The following is a 16,790-nucleotide window of genomic DNA, read 5'->3' as shown; positions in this document are numbered from 1 at the left end:
TTACATCTGCTGTATCAACCGCCACGTGGGTCATGAAACCAAAATGTTTTCTTTCATGATTCAAACAGAGTAGCACAGAAAACACTAAAAGTGTATCGCTATGCTAAATTGTCCTACCCTCTACCCATCAGACAAAATTCTTGACTATAAAATATAATTTCTTTTAAGATAAAACAGGGCACTGCTTTTGTTAAAATATTTTGAATTAAAAAGTAAAAGTGTCTGGGGGAAAAAATCCTTTTCATTACACGCTGCACTAAAAGAAGGATCCACAAAGCCATAGTTTATACATATTTTTTTTTCTGAACCAAACTAAAAACTTATAATGGAGAATTGGAAAATTATTGAAACCCAAAAATAAAAAAACAACATAATTTATGTAAGAACTTACCTGATAAATTAATTTCTTTCATATTGGCAAGAGTCCATGAGCTAGTGACGTATGGGATATACAATCCTACCAGGAGGGGCAAAGTTTCCCAAACCTCAAAATGCCTATAAATACACCCCCTCACCACACCCACAATTCAGTTTAACGAATAGCCAAGTAATGGGGTGATAAAGAAAGGAGTAAAAAGCATCAACAAAGGAATTTGGAAATAATTGTGCTTTATACAAAAAAATCATAACCGCCATAAAAAAGGGGGTGGACCTCATGGACTCTTGCCAATATGAAAGAAATGAATTTATCAGGTAAGTTCTTACATAAATTATGTTTTCTTTCATGTAATTGGCAAGAGTCCATGAGCTAGTGACGTATGGGATAGCAATACCCAAAATGTGGAACTCAACACAAGAGTCACTAGAGAGGGAGGGATAAAATGATAGCCATTTTCCGCTGAAAAAAATTAATCCACAACTCAAAATATAAGTTTTATTTTCATAATGAAAAGAAAAAAACTTAAACATAAGCAGAGGAATCAAACAAACAGCTGCCTTTTCTAACAAAAACTGCTTCCGAAGAAGCAAATACATCAAAACGGTAGAATTTAGTAAATGTATGCAAGGAAGACCAAGTTGCTGCTTTGCAGATCTGATCAACTGAAGCTTCATTCTTAAAAGGGCCACAAAGTGGAGACTGATCTAGTAGAATGAGCTGTAATTCTCTGAGGCTGTCTGACCCGGCTCCAAATAAGCCTGATGAATCAAAAGCTTTAACCAAGATGCCAAGGAAATGCAGAAGCCTTCTGACCTTTCCTAGAACCAGAAAAGATAACAAATAGACTAGAAGTCTTCCTGAAATCTTTAGTAGCTTCAACATAATATTTCAAAGCTCTTACCACATCCAAAGAATGTAAGGATCTCTCCAAAGAATTCTTAGGATTAGGACACAAAGGAGGGACAATGATTTCTCTATTAATGTTGTTAAAATTCACAACCTTAGGTAGAAATTTAAATGAGGTCCGCAAAACTGCCTTATCATGATGGAAAATCAGAAAAGGAGATTCACAAGAAAGAGCAGATAATTTGGACACTCTTCTAGCAGAAGAGATGGCCAAAAGGAACAACACTTTCCAAGAAAGTAGTTTAATGTTCAAAGAATTCATCGGCTCAAACGGAGGAGCCTGTGAAGCCTTCAAAACCAAATTAAGACTCCAAGGAGGAGAGATTGATTTAATGACAGGCTTGATACGGACCAAAGCCTGTACAAAACAGTGAATATCAGGAAGCTTAGCAATCTTTCTGTGAAATAAAACAGAAAGAGCAGAGATTTGTCCTAGAAACAGATTTACGAGCCTGTAACATAGTATTAATCACGGAGTCAGAGAAACCTCTATGACTAAGCACTAGGCGTTCAATTCCCATACCTTCAAATGTAATGATTTGAGATCCTGATGGAAAAACAGACCTTGAGACAGAAGGTGTGGCCTTAATGGGAGTGGCCAAGGTTGGCAACTGGACATCCGAACAAGATCCGCATGCCAAAACCTGTGAGGCCATGCTGGAGCCACCAGCAACACTGTTCCATGATGATCTTGGAAATCACTCTTGGAAGAAGAACCAGAGGCGGGAAGATATAAGCAGGTTGGTAACACCAAGGAACTGCTAACACATCCACCTGAGGACCCCTGGACCTGGACAGGTACCTGAGTAGTTTCTTGTTTAGATGAGAAGCCATCAGATCTATTTCTGGAAGACCCCACATCTGAACAATCTGAGAAAACACATCTGGATGGAGCGACCACTCCCCCAGATGTAAAGTCTGATGGCTGAGATAATCCGCTTCCCAATTGTCTATACCTGGGATATGAACCACAGAAATTAGACAGGAGCTGGATTCCGCCCAAGCAAGTATCCGAGAAAGGGGATTGCGTCCGATGCTGCAGTCATGAGACCTAACACTTCCATGCACATAGCTACTAAAGGGAATGATTAAGACTGAAGGTTCAGACAAGTTGAAACCAATCTTATTAGTCTCTTGTCTGTTAGAGTCATGGACACTAAATCTATTTGGAAACCTAAAAAGGTAACCCTTGTCTGAGGAATCAAGGAACATTTTGGTAAATTGATCCTCCAACCATGTCTTTGAAGAAACAACACTAGTTGATTTGTGTGAGATTCTGCAGAATGTAAAGACTGAGCTAGTACCAAGATATCGTCCAAATAAGGAAACACTGCAATAAAAGTGTTTGAAAAGATTCTTGGAGCTGTTGCTAGGCCAAATGGAAGAGCGACAAATTGGTAATGCTTGTCTAGAAAAGAGAATCTCAGAAACTGAAAATGATCTGGATGAATCGGAATATGAAGATATGCATCCTGTAAGTCTACATATAATGCCCTTGCTGAACAAAAGGCAGAATAGTCCTTATAGTCACTATTTTAAAAGTTGGCACTCTTACATACAGATTCAAAATTTTCAGATCCAGAACTAGCCTGAATTAATTTTTTTTCTTTGGGACAATGAATAGATTTGAATAAAACCCCAGACCCTGTTCCTGAAATGGAACTTGTATGATTACCCCTGAAAGCTCCAGGTCTGAAACACACTTCAGGAAAGTCTGAGCCTTCGCTGGATTTGCTGGGACGCGTAAGAGGAAAAATCTTCACAGGTGGTCTTACTCTTAATCCTATTCGGTACCCTTGAGAGACAATACTCTGAATCCATTGATTTTGGACAGAATCTTCCCAAATTTTTTGGAAGAATCTTAATCTGCCCCCTACCAGCTGAGCTGAAATGAGAGCCGCACCTTCATGCAGACTTGGGGGCTGGCTTTGATTTCTTAAATGGTTTGGATTTACTCCAACTTGAAGGTTTCCAATTGGAACCATATTCTCTGGGGGAAGGATTAGGTTTCTGTTCCTTATTTTGTCTAAAGGAACGAAAACGGTTAGAATCTTTAGATTTACCCTTAGGTCTTTTATCCTGAGGCAAAAAAACTCCCTTCCCCCCAGTGACAGTTGAAATAATTGAATCCAACTGAGAACCAAATAACTTATTACCTTGGAAAGAAAGATAGTAATCTAGACATAAAAGCTCTCCTAGCTAAAATAGCTAAAGACATAGAATTAACATCAATTTTGATGATATCAAAAATGGCATCACAAATTAAATGATTAGCATGTTGAAGCAAGCGAACAATGCTAGACAAATCAGTATCTGTTTCCTGTTGTGCTAAACTTTCCAACCAAAAAGTTGATGCAGCTGTAACATCAGCCAAAGAAATTTCAGGTCTGAGCAGATGACCAGAATATAAATAGGCTTTCCTTAGATAGGATTCAAGTTTCCTATCTAAAGGATCTTTAAAGGAAGTACTATCTTCCATAGGAATAGTAGTACGTTTAGCAAGAGTAGAAATAGCCCCATCAACTTTGGGGATCTTTTCCCAAAACTCCATTCTAACTGCTGGCAAAGGATACGATTTTTTAAACCTTGAAGAAGGAATAAAAGTACCAGGCCTATTCTATTCCTTAGAAATCATATCAGAAATAGCATCAGGAACTGGAAAAACCTATGGAGTAAACACAGGAGGTTTATAAACAGAATTTAAACGACTACTAGTTTTAACATCAAGAGGACTAGTTTCCTCAATATCCAATGTCATCAACACTTCTTTTAACAAAGAACGAATATACTCCATTTTAAATAAATAAGTAGATTGGTCAGTGTCTATATCTGAGGAAGGATCTTATGAATCAGATAGATCCTCGTCAGAGGAGGATAATTCAGTATGTTGTCAGTCATTTGAAATTTCATCAACTTTATGAGAAGTTTTAAAAGACCTTTTACGTTTATTAGAAGGCAGGATAGCAGACAAAGCCTTCTGAATTGCATCAGCAATAAAATCTTTAAAATTCACAGGTATATCTTGTACATTAGATGTTGAAGGAAACGACGAATTTTGCTTCATCGAATGTAACCGCGCCAAAAAATCTTGCGCCAAGAATGACGCAATATACTTCGGCATTTTGCGCCCTCGCAAGCCTAATCTTGCCCGCGCAATTTAATGAAAAAAAAAAAGACTATACCCCAGGTAAGAATTTTTTTTCCTAAAAAATGCTTTTCCCAAACATGAAACTGACAGTCTGCAAAAGGAAATATACATGAACCTGACTCGTGGCAAATATAAGTACAATACATATATATTTAGAACTTTATATTAATACATAAAGTGCCACACCATAGCTGAGGTCTTAAGTAATGAAAACATACTTACCAAAAGACATCCATCCACATATAGCAGATAGCCAAACCAGTACTAAAACAGTTATCAGTAGAGGTAATGGAATATGAGAGTATATCATCAATCTGAATAAGGGAGGTAGGAGATGAATCTCTACGACCAATAACAGAGATCCTATGAAATAGATCTCCCGTTAGGAAAACCATTGCATTCAATAGGTGATACTCCCTTCACATCCCTCTGACATTCACTGTACTCTGAGAGGAATCGGGCTTCAAAATGCTGAGAAGCGCATATCAACGTAGAAATCTTAGCACAAACTTACTTCACCACCTCCATGGGAGGCAAAGTTTGTAAAAACTGAATTGTGGGTGAGGTGAGGGGTGTATTTATAGGCATTTCGAGGTTTGGGAAACTTTGCCCCTCCTGGTAGGATTGTATACCCCATATGGCACTAGCTCATGGACTCTTGCCAATTACATGAAAGAAATAAAGTTTCCAGAAACTAACCTGTCCACTTCTAAATGTATCTGGATCATATGCTTTAAAGTTAAAGGTTAATGTAGTGTCTTCTGCTACTCACGGGTCCAGTTTGTAGACGTACTGTCCATCTGGGGTCCGTTCCTGATGGTACGTCAGGTTATATGCCAGCATTGTGTTAATCAGCTCTGCCAACTGCTGTTTCTCTTTCAGGCTGAACAGCTGTGTATTCACCTGCAGAAGTAGATAGTCATGAAGATTTATGCAGACACTGTATGGCACTTCCATAAAACATTTTGCAATGGGCAGCAAATGAGAGACATGCATTAAATTGAAAACCAAAAAAAAAAAAAAAACACCCAAAAAACAAATAAAACAATGTATGCTTACCTGATAAATTAATTTATTTTATGGTGGTGAGAGTCCACGATCCATTACTCCTGGGAATTACTCTTCCCCTGCAATTAGTAGGAGGCAAAGATACCAAACCCCAAGAACTCTATAAAACCGCTCCCACTTAGTAGGTACCTCAGTCTAATGTATAGCCAAGCAAAATGAGGCTGGAAATGAAACTAGCAAAAATAAAAGGAGCAGGGGAAAAAAGAAAAATACCAACACTAAAAAAACACCATGAAAGAAATTCAATTTATCAGGTAAGCATAAATTATGTTTCTTTCATACAGGTGGTGAAAGTCCACAATCCCTTACTCCTGGGAACTGATACCCAAGTTGTGGAGTTCGCAAGTAATGAAACAAAGGGCAGGATTTAACAAAGCTTTTTCACTGAGAAACTAAATCAACAAACCCAAAATAACCCATAAAGGGCATAATTTTTTTTTTTTTAATACAATTAAAAATACACAACAAACAGATAAATCAAGCAGAGACAACTGCCTGAAGGACTTTCCTACCAAAGGCTGCCTCAGAAGAAGCAAAAACATAAAAAATGTACAAATTAGTAGAAGTATTCAAAGAAGACCAAGAAGCTGCCTTGCAAATTTGGTCAACTGAAAGCTCAAGAAGTGGCAACTGATCTTGTGGAATGAGCAGTAATCTGTTTAGGTGGAGGCTGACCTGCCTCCATGTAAGCCTTATAAATCATAAGTTTCAACCAAGAAGCCAAAAGAAATAGCAGAAACCCATACCCCCCAACTGTCCCGAATTTTGCAGGACAATCCCGATTTTAGGGGTCTGTCCCGCATTGCCCCATGCATTAAAAAAAAAATAAAAAAATTTAATTACATTTTATTGGGCACATACTTAGAAGAAGCTGGCTTTTCTCTCCCAGGGTTAGATACCTGTTAGATTCTTTGTGGAAAATTAATGGTGTGTGGGTTAAGCAGTAGTAAGAAGGCTGTATACCCTCTGACCTCAGGTAATGGTGACCTCTCTAACCTACCTCTGGTAGTGATGACGTCTAACCCCTGGTGATAATACTAGCATGCCTTCAGTTTTATACAATGAGCAGTGCTAACACTAGTGTAACAAACAGTGGCAGCTTCAGACTGCCAGCTAATGTGCTTGCCAACCCCAGGACCCCATACAATGAGTTACAGATACCCATATATGATGTAGTGTGTGTCTATCTTTATCTATAAGTGTGTATGTGTGTGTGTATCTGCATGTATAAATGTAAGCTATGAAGTGTGTGCAAACCTTCTGTCCTATATTAGAACCAGAAAAGTGAACAAACTAGAAGTTTGTCTAAAATATTTAGTAGCATCAATCCAAATTATACAAAGTTCTCTCTGAAGCATTCTTGGGATTAGAACACAAAGAAGGGACAACAATTTTCCAACTGATATTGTCTAAAGACACAACTTCTTCAGGCAAAAAATCAAATTTCTCAATAGGAGGAGCCTGCAAAATCTTCAAAACCAAGTTAAGACTCCAAGGAGGAGAAATTGGGTTAAAGGGACAGTCTAGTCGAAAACAAACTCATTAGTCAGATAGGGCATGTAATTTTAAACAATTTTCCAATATACTTCTATCACCAATTTTGCTTTGTTCTCTTGGTATTCTTAGTTGAAAGTTAAATCTAGGAGGTTCATATGCTAATTTCTAAGCCCTTCAAGGCCATCTCTTAGCTCAGGGCATTTTGACAGTTTTTCACCACTAGAGGGTGTAAGTTCATGTGTTTCATATAGATAACATTGTGCTCACGCACGTGGAGTTCCTGGGAGCCCACACTGATTGGCTAAAATGCAAGTCTGTCAAAAGAAGTGAAAAAGGGGCAGTTTGCAGAGGCTTAGATACAAGATAATCACAGAGGTAAAAAGTGTATTAATATAACTGTGTTGGGTAAGCAAAACTAGGGAATGGGTAATATCTATCTTTTAAAACAATACATATTCTGGTGTAAACTGTCCCTTTAACTACAGGTTTAATTCTAGCCAAAGCTTGAACAAAACCATGAATGTCTGTAAAATAAGCAAGTTTCCTGTGAAAAACAGAAAGAGCTGAAATTTGACCCTCCAAAGAACTGGCGGATAAGACTTTATTAAAACCATCTTGCAAAAACTGCAAAATTCTAGAAATTCTTATAGAATGCCATAAAAAACAGAATTTATGCTTACCTGATAAATTACTTTCTCCAACGGTGTGTCCGGTCCACGGTGTCATCCATTACTTGTGGGATATTCTCCTCCCCACAGGGAAAGGCAAGGAGAGCACACAGCAAGAGCTGTCCATATAGTCCCTCCCAGGCTCCGCCCCCCCAGTCATTCGACCGACGGTTAGGAGAAAAAAAGGAGAAACTATAGTGTGCCGTGGTGACTGTAGTGTATAGAGAAAGAAATTCTTCAAACCTGATTAAAAAACCAGGGCGGGCCGTGGACCGGACACACCGTTGGAGAAAACAGAATTTATGCTTACCTGATAAATTACTTTCTCCAACGGTGTGTCCGGTCCACGGCGTCATCCTTACTTGTGGGATATTCTCTTCCCCAACAGGAAATGGCAAAGAGCCCAGCAAAGCTGGTCACATGATCCCTCCTAGGCTCCGCCTACCCCAGTCATTCGACCGACGTTAAGGAGGAATATTTGCATAGGAGAAACCATATGTTACCGTGGTGACTGTAGTTAAAGAAAATAAATTATCAGACCTGATTAAAAAAACCAGGGCGGGCCGTGGACCGGACACACCGTTGGAGAAAGTAATTTATCAGGTAAACATAAATTCTGTTTTCTCCAACATAGGTGTGTCCGGTCCACGGCGTCATCCTTACTTGTGGGAACCAATACCAAAGCTTTAGGACACGGATGAAGGGAGGGAGCAAATCAGGTCACCTAAATGGAAGGCACCACGGCTTGCAAAACCTTTCTCCCAAAAATAGCCTCAGAAGAAGCAAAAGTATCAAATTTGTAAAATTTAGAAAAAGTGTGCAGTGAAGACCAAGTCGCTGCCTTACATATCTGATCAACAGAAGCCTCGTTCTTGAAGGCCCATGTGGAAGCCACAGCCCTAGTGGAGTGAGCTGTGATTCTTTCAGGAGGCTGCCGTCCGGCAGTCTCATAAGCCAATCGGATAATGCTTTTAATCCAGAAGGAGAGAGAGGTAGAAGTTGCTTTTTGACCTCTCCGTTTACCAGAATAAACAACAAACAAAGACAAAGTTTGTCTGAAATCCTTAGTAGCTGCTAAGTAAACTTTGAGAGCACGAACTACATCCAAGTTGTGCAACAAACGTTCCTTCTTTGAAACTGGATTAGGACACAAAGAAGGCACAACTATCTCCTGGTTAATGTTTTTGTTAGAAACAACTCTTGGAAGAAAACCAGGTTTAGTACGCAAAACCACCTTATCTGCATGGAACACCAGATAAGGAGAAGAACACTGCAGAGCAGATAATTCTGAAACTCTTCTAGCAGAAGAAATTGCAACCAAAAACAAAACTTTCCAAGATAATAACTTAATATCAACGGAATGTAAGGGTTCAAACGGAACCCCCTGAAGAACTGAAAGAACTAGGTTGAGACTCCCAGGAGGAGTCAAAATTTTGTAAACAGGCTTGATTCTAACCAGAGCCTGAACAAAGGCTAGAACATCCGGCACAGCTGCCAGCTTTTTTGTGAAGTAACACAGACAAGGCAGAAATCTGTCCCATCAAGGAACTTGCAGATAATCCTTTTTTCAATCCTTCTCGAAGGAAGGATAGACTCTTAGGAATCTTAACCTTGTCCCAAGGGAATCCTGCAGATTCACACCACCAGATATACCAAATTATGTGGTAATTTTTCTGGTTACAGGCTTTCAGGCCTGAACAAGAGTATTAATAACAGAATCTGAGAACCCTCGCTTTGATAAGATCAAGCGTTCAATCTCCAAGCAGTCAGCTGGAGTGGGTCGAACGGACCTAGAACAAGAAGGTCTGTCAAAGGTAGCTTCCATGGTGGAGCCGATGACATATTCACCAGATCTGCATACCAAGTCCTGCGTGGCCACGCAGGAGCTATCAAAATCACCGACGCCCTCTCCTGATTGATCCTGGCTACCAGCCTGGGGATGAGAGGAAACGGCGGGAACACATAAGCTAGTTTGAAGGTCCAAGGTGCTACTAGTGCATCCACTAGAGCCGCCTTGGGATCCCTGGATCTGTACCCGTAGTAAGGAACTCTGAAGTTCTGACGAGAGGCCATCAGATCCATGTCTGGAATGCCCCACGGTTGAGTGACTTGGGCAAAGATTTCCGGATGGAGTTCCCACTCCCCCGGATGCAATGTCTGACGACTCAGAAAATCCGCTTCCCAATTTTCCACTCCTGGGATGTGGATAGCAGACAGGTGGCAGGAGTGAGACTCCGCCCATAGAATGATTTTGGTCACTTCTTCCATCGCTAGGGAACTCCTTGTTCCCCCCTGATGGTTGATGTATGAACTTGGCCCTCGCTAGCTGAGGCCAAGCTTTGAGAGCATTGAATATCGCTCTCAGTTCCAGAATATTTATCGGTAGAAGAGATTCTACCCGAGACCAAAGACCCTGAGCTTTCAGGGATCCCCAGACCGCGCCCCAGCCCATCAGACTGGCGTCGGTCGTGACAATGACCCACTCTGGTCTGCGGAAGGTCATCCCTTGTGACAGGTTGTCCAGGGACAGCCACCAACGGAATGAGTCTCTGGTCCTCTGATTTACTTGTATCTTCGGAGACAAGTCTGAATAGTCCCCATTCCACTGACTGAGCATGAACAGTTGTAATGGTCTTAGATGAATGCGCACAAAAGGAACTATGTCCATTGCCGCTACCATCAAACCTATCACTTCCATGCACTGCGCTATGGAAGGAAGAGGAACGGAATGAAGTATCCGACAAGAGTCTAGAAGTTTTGTTTTACTGGCTTCTGTCAGAAAAATCCTCATTTCTAAGGAGTCTATTATAGTTCCCAAGAAGGGAACCCTCGTTGACGGAGATAGAGAACTCTTTTCCACGTTCACTTTCCATCCGTGAGATCTGAGAAAGGCCAGGACAATGTCCGTGTGAGCCTTTACTTGAGGAAGGGACGACGCTCGAATCAGAATGTCGTCCAAGTAAGGTACTACAGCAATGCCCCTTGGTCTTAGCACCGCCAGAAGGGACCCTAGTACCTATGAGAAAATCCTAGGAGCAGTGGCTAATCCGAAAGAAAATGCCACGAACTGGAAATGCTTGTCCAGGAATGCAAACCTTAGGAACCGATGATGTTCCTTGTGGATAGGAATATGTAGATACGCATCCTTGAAATCCACCTTGGTCATGAATTGACCTTCCTGGATGGAAGGAAGAAGTTTTCGAATGGTTTCCATCTTGAACGATGGAACCTTGAGAAACTTGTTCAAGATCTTGAGATCTAAGATTGGTCTGAACGTTCCCTCTTTTTTGGGAACTATGAACAGATTGGAGTAGAACCCCATCCCTTGTTCTCCTAATGGAACAGGATGAATCACTCCCATTTTTAGCAGGTCTTCTACCCAATGTAAGAATGCCTGTCTTCTTATGTGGTCTGAAGACAACTGAGACCTGTGGAACCTCCCCCTTGGAGGAAGCCCCTTGAACTCCAGAGAATAACCTTGGGAGACTATTTCTAGCGCCCAAGGATCCAGAACATCTCTTTCCCAAGCCTGAGCGAAGAGAGAGAGTCTGCCCCCCACCAGATCCGGTCCCGGATCGGGGGCCCGCATTTCATGCTGTCTTGGTAGCAGTGGCAGGTTTCCTGGCCTGCTTTCCTTTGCTCCAGCCTTGCATAGGTCTCCAGGCTGGATTGGCTTGAGAAGTATTACCTTCCTGCTTAGAGGACGTAGCCCTTGGGGCTGATCCGTTTCTGCGAAAGGGACGAAACTTAGGTTTATTTTTGGTCTTGAAAAGACCTATCCTGAGGAAGGGCGTGGCCCTTGCCCCCAGTGATATCAGAGATAATCTCTTTCAAGTCAGGGCCAAAGAGTGTTTTCCCCTTGAAAGGAATGTCAAGCAATTTGTTCTTGGAAGACACATCCGCTGCCCAAGATTTTAACCAAGCGCTCTGCGCCACAATAGCAAACCCAGAATTTTTTCGCCGCTAACCTAGCCAATTGCAAGGTGGCGTCTAGGGTGAAAGAATTAGCCAATTTAAGAGCACGAATTCTGTCCATAATCTCCTCATAAGAAGAAGAATTACTAATAATCGCCTTTCCTAGCTCATCAAACTAGAAACACGCGGCTGCAGTGACAGGGACAATGCATGCAATTGGTTGTAGAAGGGAACCTTGCTGAACAAACATCTTTAGCAGACCTTCTAATTTTTTATCCATAGGATCTTGGAAAGCACAACTATCTTCTATGGGTATAGTGGCGCGCTTGTGTAGAGTAGAAACCGCCCCCTCGACCTTGGGGACTGTCTGCCATCAGTCCTTTCTGGGGTCGACTATAGGAAAACAATTTTATAAATATGGGGGGAGGTACTAAAGGTATACCGGGCCTGTCCCATTCTTTACTAACAATGTACGCCACCCGCTTGGATATAGGAAAAGCTTCGGGGGGCCCCGGGGCCACTAAGAACTTTTCCATTTTACATAGTGGTTCTGGAATGACCAGATAATCACAATCATCCAAATTGGATAACACCTCCTTAAGCAGAGCGCGGAGATGTTCCAACTTAAATTTAAAAGTAATCACATCAGGTTCAGCTTGTTGAGAAATGTTTCCTGAATCTGAAATTTCTCCCTCAGACAAAACCTCCCTGGCCCCCTCAGATTGGTGTAGGGGCCCTTCAGAAACCATATCATCAGCGTTCTCATGCTCTACAGAATTTTCTAAAACAGAGCAGTCGCGCTTTCGCTGATAAGTGGGCATATTGGCTAAAATGTTTTTGATAGAATTATCCATTACAGCCGTTAAATGTTGCATAGTAAGGAGTATTGGCGCACTAGATGTACTAGGGGCCTCCTGTATGGGCAAGACTGGTGTAGACGAAGGAGGGGATGATGCAGTACCATGCTTACTCCCCTCACTTGAGGAATCATCTTGGGCATCATTTTTACTAAATTTTTTTATGACATAAAATACATATAGTTAAATGAGAAGGAACCTTGGTTTCCCCACAGTCAGAACACAATCTATCTGGTAGTTCAGACATGTTAAACAGGCATAAACTTGATAACAAAGCACAAAAAACGTTTTAAAATAAAACCGTTACTGTCACTTTAAATTTTAAACTAAACACACTTTATTATTGCAATTGCGAAAAAGTATGAAGGAATTGTTCAAAATTCACCAAAATTTCACCACATTGTCTTAAAGCCTTAAAAGTATTGCACACCAAATTTGGAAGCTTTAACCCTTAAAATAACGGAACCGGAGCCGTTTTTATATTTAACCCCTTTACAGTCCCTGGAATCTGCTTTGCTGAGACCCAACCAAGCCCAAAGGGGAATACGATACCAAATGATGCCTTCAGAAAGACTTTTCTATGTATCAGAGCTCCACACACATGCAGCTGCATGCCATGCTGTCCTCAAAAACAAGTGCGCCATACCGGCGCGAAAATGAGGCTCTGACTATGATTAGGGAAAGTCCCTAAAGAATAAGGTGTCTAAAACAGTGCCTGCCGATATAATCATATCAAAATACCCAGAATAAATGATTCCTCAAGGCTAAATAAGTGTTAATAATGAATCGATTTAGCCCAGAAAAAGTCTACAGTCTTAATAAGCCCTTGTGAAGCCCTTATTTACTATCTTAATAAACATGGCTTACCGGATCCCATAGGGAAAATGACAGCTTCCAGCATTACATCGTCTTGTTAGAATGTGTCATACCTCAAGCAGTAAGAGACTGCACACTGTTCCCCCAACTGAAGTTAATTGCTCTCAACAGTCCTGTGTGGAACAGCCATGGATTTTAGTTACGGTGCTAAAATCATTTTCCTCATACAAACAGAAATCTTCATCTCTTTTCTGTTTCTGAGTAAATAGTACATACCAGCACTATTTTAAAATAACAAACTCTTGATTGAATAATAAAAACTACAGTTAAACACTAAAAAACTCTAAGCCATCTCCGTGGAGATGTTGCCTGTACAACGGCAAAGAGAATGACTGGGGTAGGCGGAGCCTAGGAGGGATCATGTGACCAGCTTTGCTGGGCTCTTTGCCATTTCCTGTTGGGGAAGAGAATATCCCACAAGTAAGGATGACGCCGTGGACCGGACACACCTATGTTGGAGAAAGTAATTTATCAGGTAAGCATAAATTCTGTTTTCTCCAACATTGGTGTGTCCGGTCCACGGTGTCATCCATTACTTGTGCGAACCAATACCAAAGCTTTAGGACACGGATGAAGGGAGGGAGCAAATCAGGTTACCTAAACAGAAGGCACCACGGCTTGCAAAACCTCTCTCCCAAAAATAGCCTCCGAAGAAGCAAAAGTATCAAATTTGTAGAATTTGGACAAAGTGTGCAGAGAAGACCAGGTCGCTGCCTTACATATCTGATGAACAGAAGCCTCGTTCTTGAAGGCCCATGTGGAAGCCACAGCCCTAGTAGAGTGAGCTGTGATTCGTTCAGGAGGCTGCCGTCCGGCAGTCTCGTAAGCCAATCGTATGATGCTTTTCAGCCAAAAGGAAAGAGAGGTAGCAGTAGCTTTTTTGACCTCTCCTCTTGCCAGAATAAACTACAAACAGAGAAGACGTTTGTCTGAAATCCTTTGTTGCTTCTAAATAGAACTTTAAAGCACGGACTACATCTAAATTGTGTAACAAGCGTTCCTTCTTTGAAACTGGATTCGGACACAAAGAAGGCACAACTATTTCCTGGTTAATATTCTTGTTGGAAACAACCTTTGGAAGGAAACCAGGTTTAGTACGCAAAACAACCTTATCTGAATGGAACACCAGATAGGGCGGATTACACTGCAGAGCAGATAATGCAGAAACTCTTCTAGCAGAAGAATAGCAACCAAAAACAGAACTTTCCAAGACAACAACTTGATATCTATGGAATGTAAGGGTTCAAACGGAACCCCTTGAAGAACTGAAAGAACCAAATTTAGACTCCAGGGAGGAGTCAAGGGTCTGTAAACAGGCTTGATCCTGACCAAAGCCTGAACAAAAGCTTGAACATCTGGCACAGTTGCCAGTCGTTTGTGTAACAAGACAGATAAAGCAGAAATCTGTCCTTTTAGAGAACTCTCTGATAATCCCTTATCCAAACCTTCTTGGAGAAAGGAAAGGATCCTAGGAATTTTAATCTTACTCCATGAGAATCCCTTGGATTTACACCAACAGATATATCTTTTCCATATTTTATGGTAATCTTTCTAGTCACAGGTTTTCTGGTTTGTACCAGAGTATCTATCACAGAATCCGAAAACCCACGCTTAGACAAAATCAAGCGTTCAATTTCCAAGCAGTCAGCTGGAGAGAAACTAGATTTGGATGTTCGAATGGACCTTGTACTAGAAGATCCTGTCTCAAAGGTAGCTTCCATGGTGGAGCCGATGACATATTCACCAGGTCTGCATACCAAGTCCTGCGTGGCCACGCAGGAGCTATCAAAATCACAGAGGCCTTCTCCTGTTTGATCCAGGCTACCAGCCTGGGAATGAGAAGGAACGGTGGAAACGCATAAGCTAGGTTGAAAGTCCAAGGCGCCACTAATGCATCCACTAGAGTCGCCTTGGGATCCCTGGATCTGGACCCGTAGCAAGGAACCTTGAAGTTCTGACGAGACGCCATCAGATCCATGTCTGGAATGCCCCATAATTGGGTCAACTGGGCAAACACCTCCGGGTGGAGTTCCCACTCCCCCGGATGAAAGGTCTGACGACTCAGATAATCCGCCTCCCAGTTTTCCACTCCTGGGATGTGGATCGCAGACAGGTGGTAGGAGTGATCCTCCGCCCATTTGATGATCTTGGTCACCTCTCTCATCGCCAGGGAACTCCTTGTTCCCCCCTGATGGTTGAAGTAAGCAACAGTCGTCATGTTGTCTGATTGGAATCTTATGAATCTGGCCTTTGCTAGTTGAGGCCAAGCCCGGAGAGCATTGAATATCGCTTTCAGTTCCAGGATGTTTATCGGGAGAAGAGACTCTTCCCGAGACCATAGACCCTGAGCTTTCAGGGAATCCCAGACCGCGCCCCAGCCTAATAGACTGGCGTCGGTCGTGACAATGACCCACTCTGGTCTGCGGAAGCTCATTCCCTGGGACAGGTGATCCTGAGTCAGCCACCAACGGAGTGAGTCTCTGGTCTTCTGATCTACTTGAATCACTGGAGACAAGTCTGTATAGTCCCCATTCCACTGTTTGAGCATGCACAGTTGTAATGGTCTTAGATGAATTCGCGCAAAAGGAACTATGTCCATTGCTGCAACCATCAACCCTACTACTTCCATGCACTGAGCTATGGAAGGCCGTAGAACAGAGTGAAGAACTTGACAAGCGTTTAGAAGAGTTGACTCTCTGACATCTGTCAGGAAAATCTTCATTTCTAAAGAATCTATTATTGTTCCCAAGAAAGGGACTCTTGTTGACGGAGACGGGGAACATTTTTCTATGTTCACCTACCACCCGTGAGATCTGAGAAAGGCTAGAACTAAACACCACAAACTCTTCACCATCCCCGAGGAGATGCTACTTGTTCAGAGCGGCAAGGAGAATGACTGGGGGGGCGGAGCCTGGGAGGGACTATATGGACAGCTCTTGCTGTGTGCTCTCCTTGCCTTTCCCTGTGGGGGAGGAGAATATCCCACAAGTAATGGATGACACCGTGGACCGGACACACCAATGTTGGAGAAATCCATTATCCGACCACCAAGAAAAAGGTTTTTCCAAACCTTATAATACATTTTCCTATTCACAGGCTTACAAGCCTGTATTAAGGTCTCAATAACATAATCATAGAACTATCTCTGTTTAAAGGGATATGAAACCCAAAATGTTTCTTTCATGATTCAGATAGAGAATACAATTTAAAAAAAGCTTTCGACTTACATCTGTTATCAAATGTGCATCATGTTATTCTTTGTTGAAGAGATATCTAGATAGGTAGTGTGCACATGTCTGGAAATAGTGATGCCATCTAGTTGCTAATGTATAACATTGTTGCAAAACTGCTGCCATATAGTACTACAGACACGTGCACACTCGAACTTTCCGCCCTGCTTTTTAAGGAAGGATAACAAGAAAACGAAGAACAGTTGATAATAGAAGTAAATTGGAAAGTTAATTAAAATGGTATAT

The 16,790-nt window shown here is 41.7% G+C and overlaps 1 protein-coding gene across 1 annotated transcript in view; it reads right to left on the bottom strand.

Annotated features, from left to right (window-relative positions):
• Positions 1 to 16,790, bottom strand: part of CHTF18 (chromosome transmission fidelity factor 18) — a 273,900-nt gene that overhangs the window by 48,650 nt on the left and 208,460 nt on the right. The window contains exon 18 of the mRNA XM_053694989.1: positions 5,206 to 5,336. Coding sequence (XP_053550964.1) covers positions 5,206 to 5,336 — 131 coding nt within the window. The remainder of the gene's footprint in view (positions 1 to 5,205; positions 5,337 to 16,790) is intronic.

This window comes from Bombina bombina, chromosome 11, assembly GCF_027579735.1.
Source record: "Bombina bombina isolate aBomBom1 chromosome 11, aBomBom1.pri, whole genome shotgun sequence".
NCBI classification, from domain to species: Eukaryota; Metazoa; Chordata; class Amphibia; order Anura; family Bombinatoridae; genus Bombina; species Bombina bombina.
Note: the sequence above shows the minus strand (reverse complement) of the source record. Positions and strands in the feature narration are given on the sequence as shown.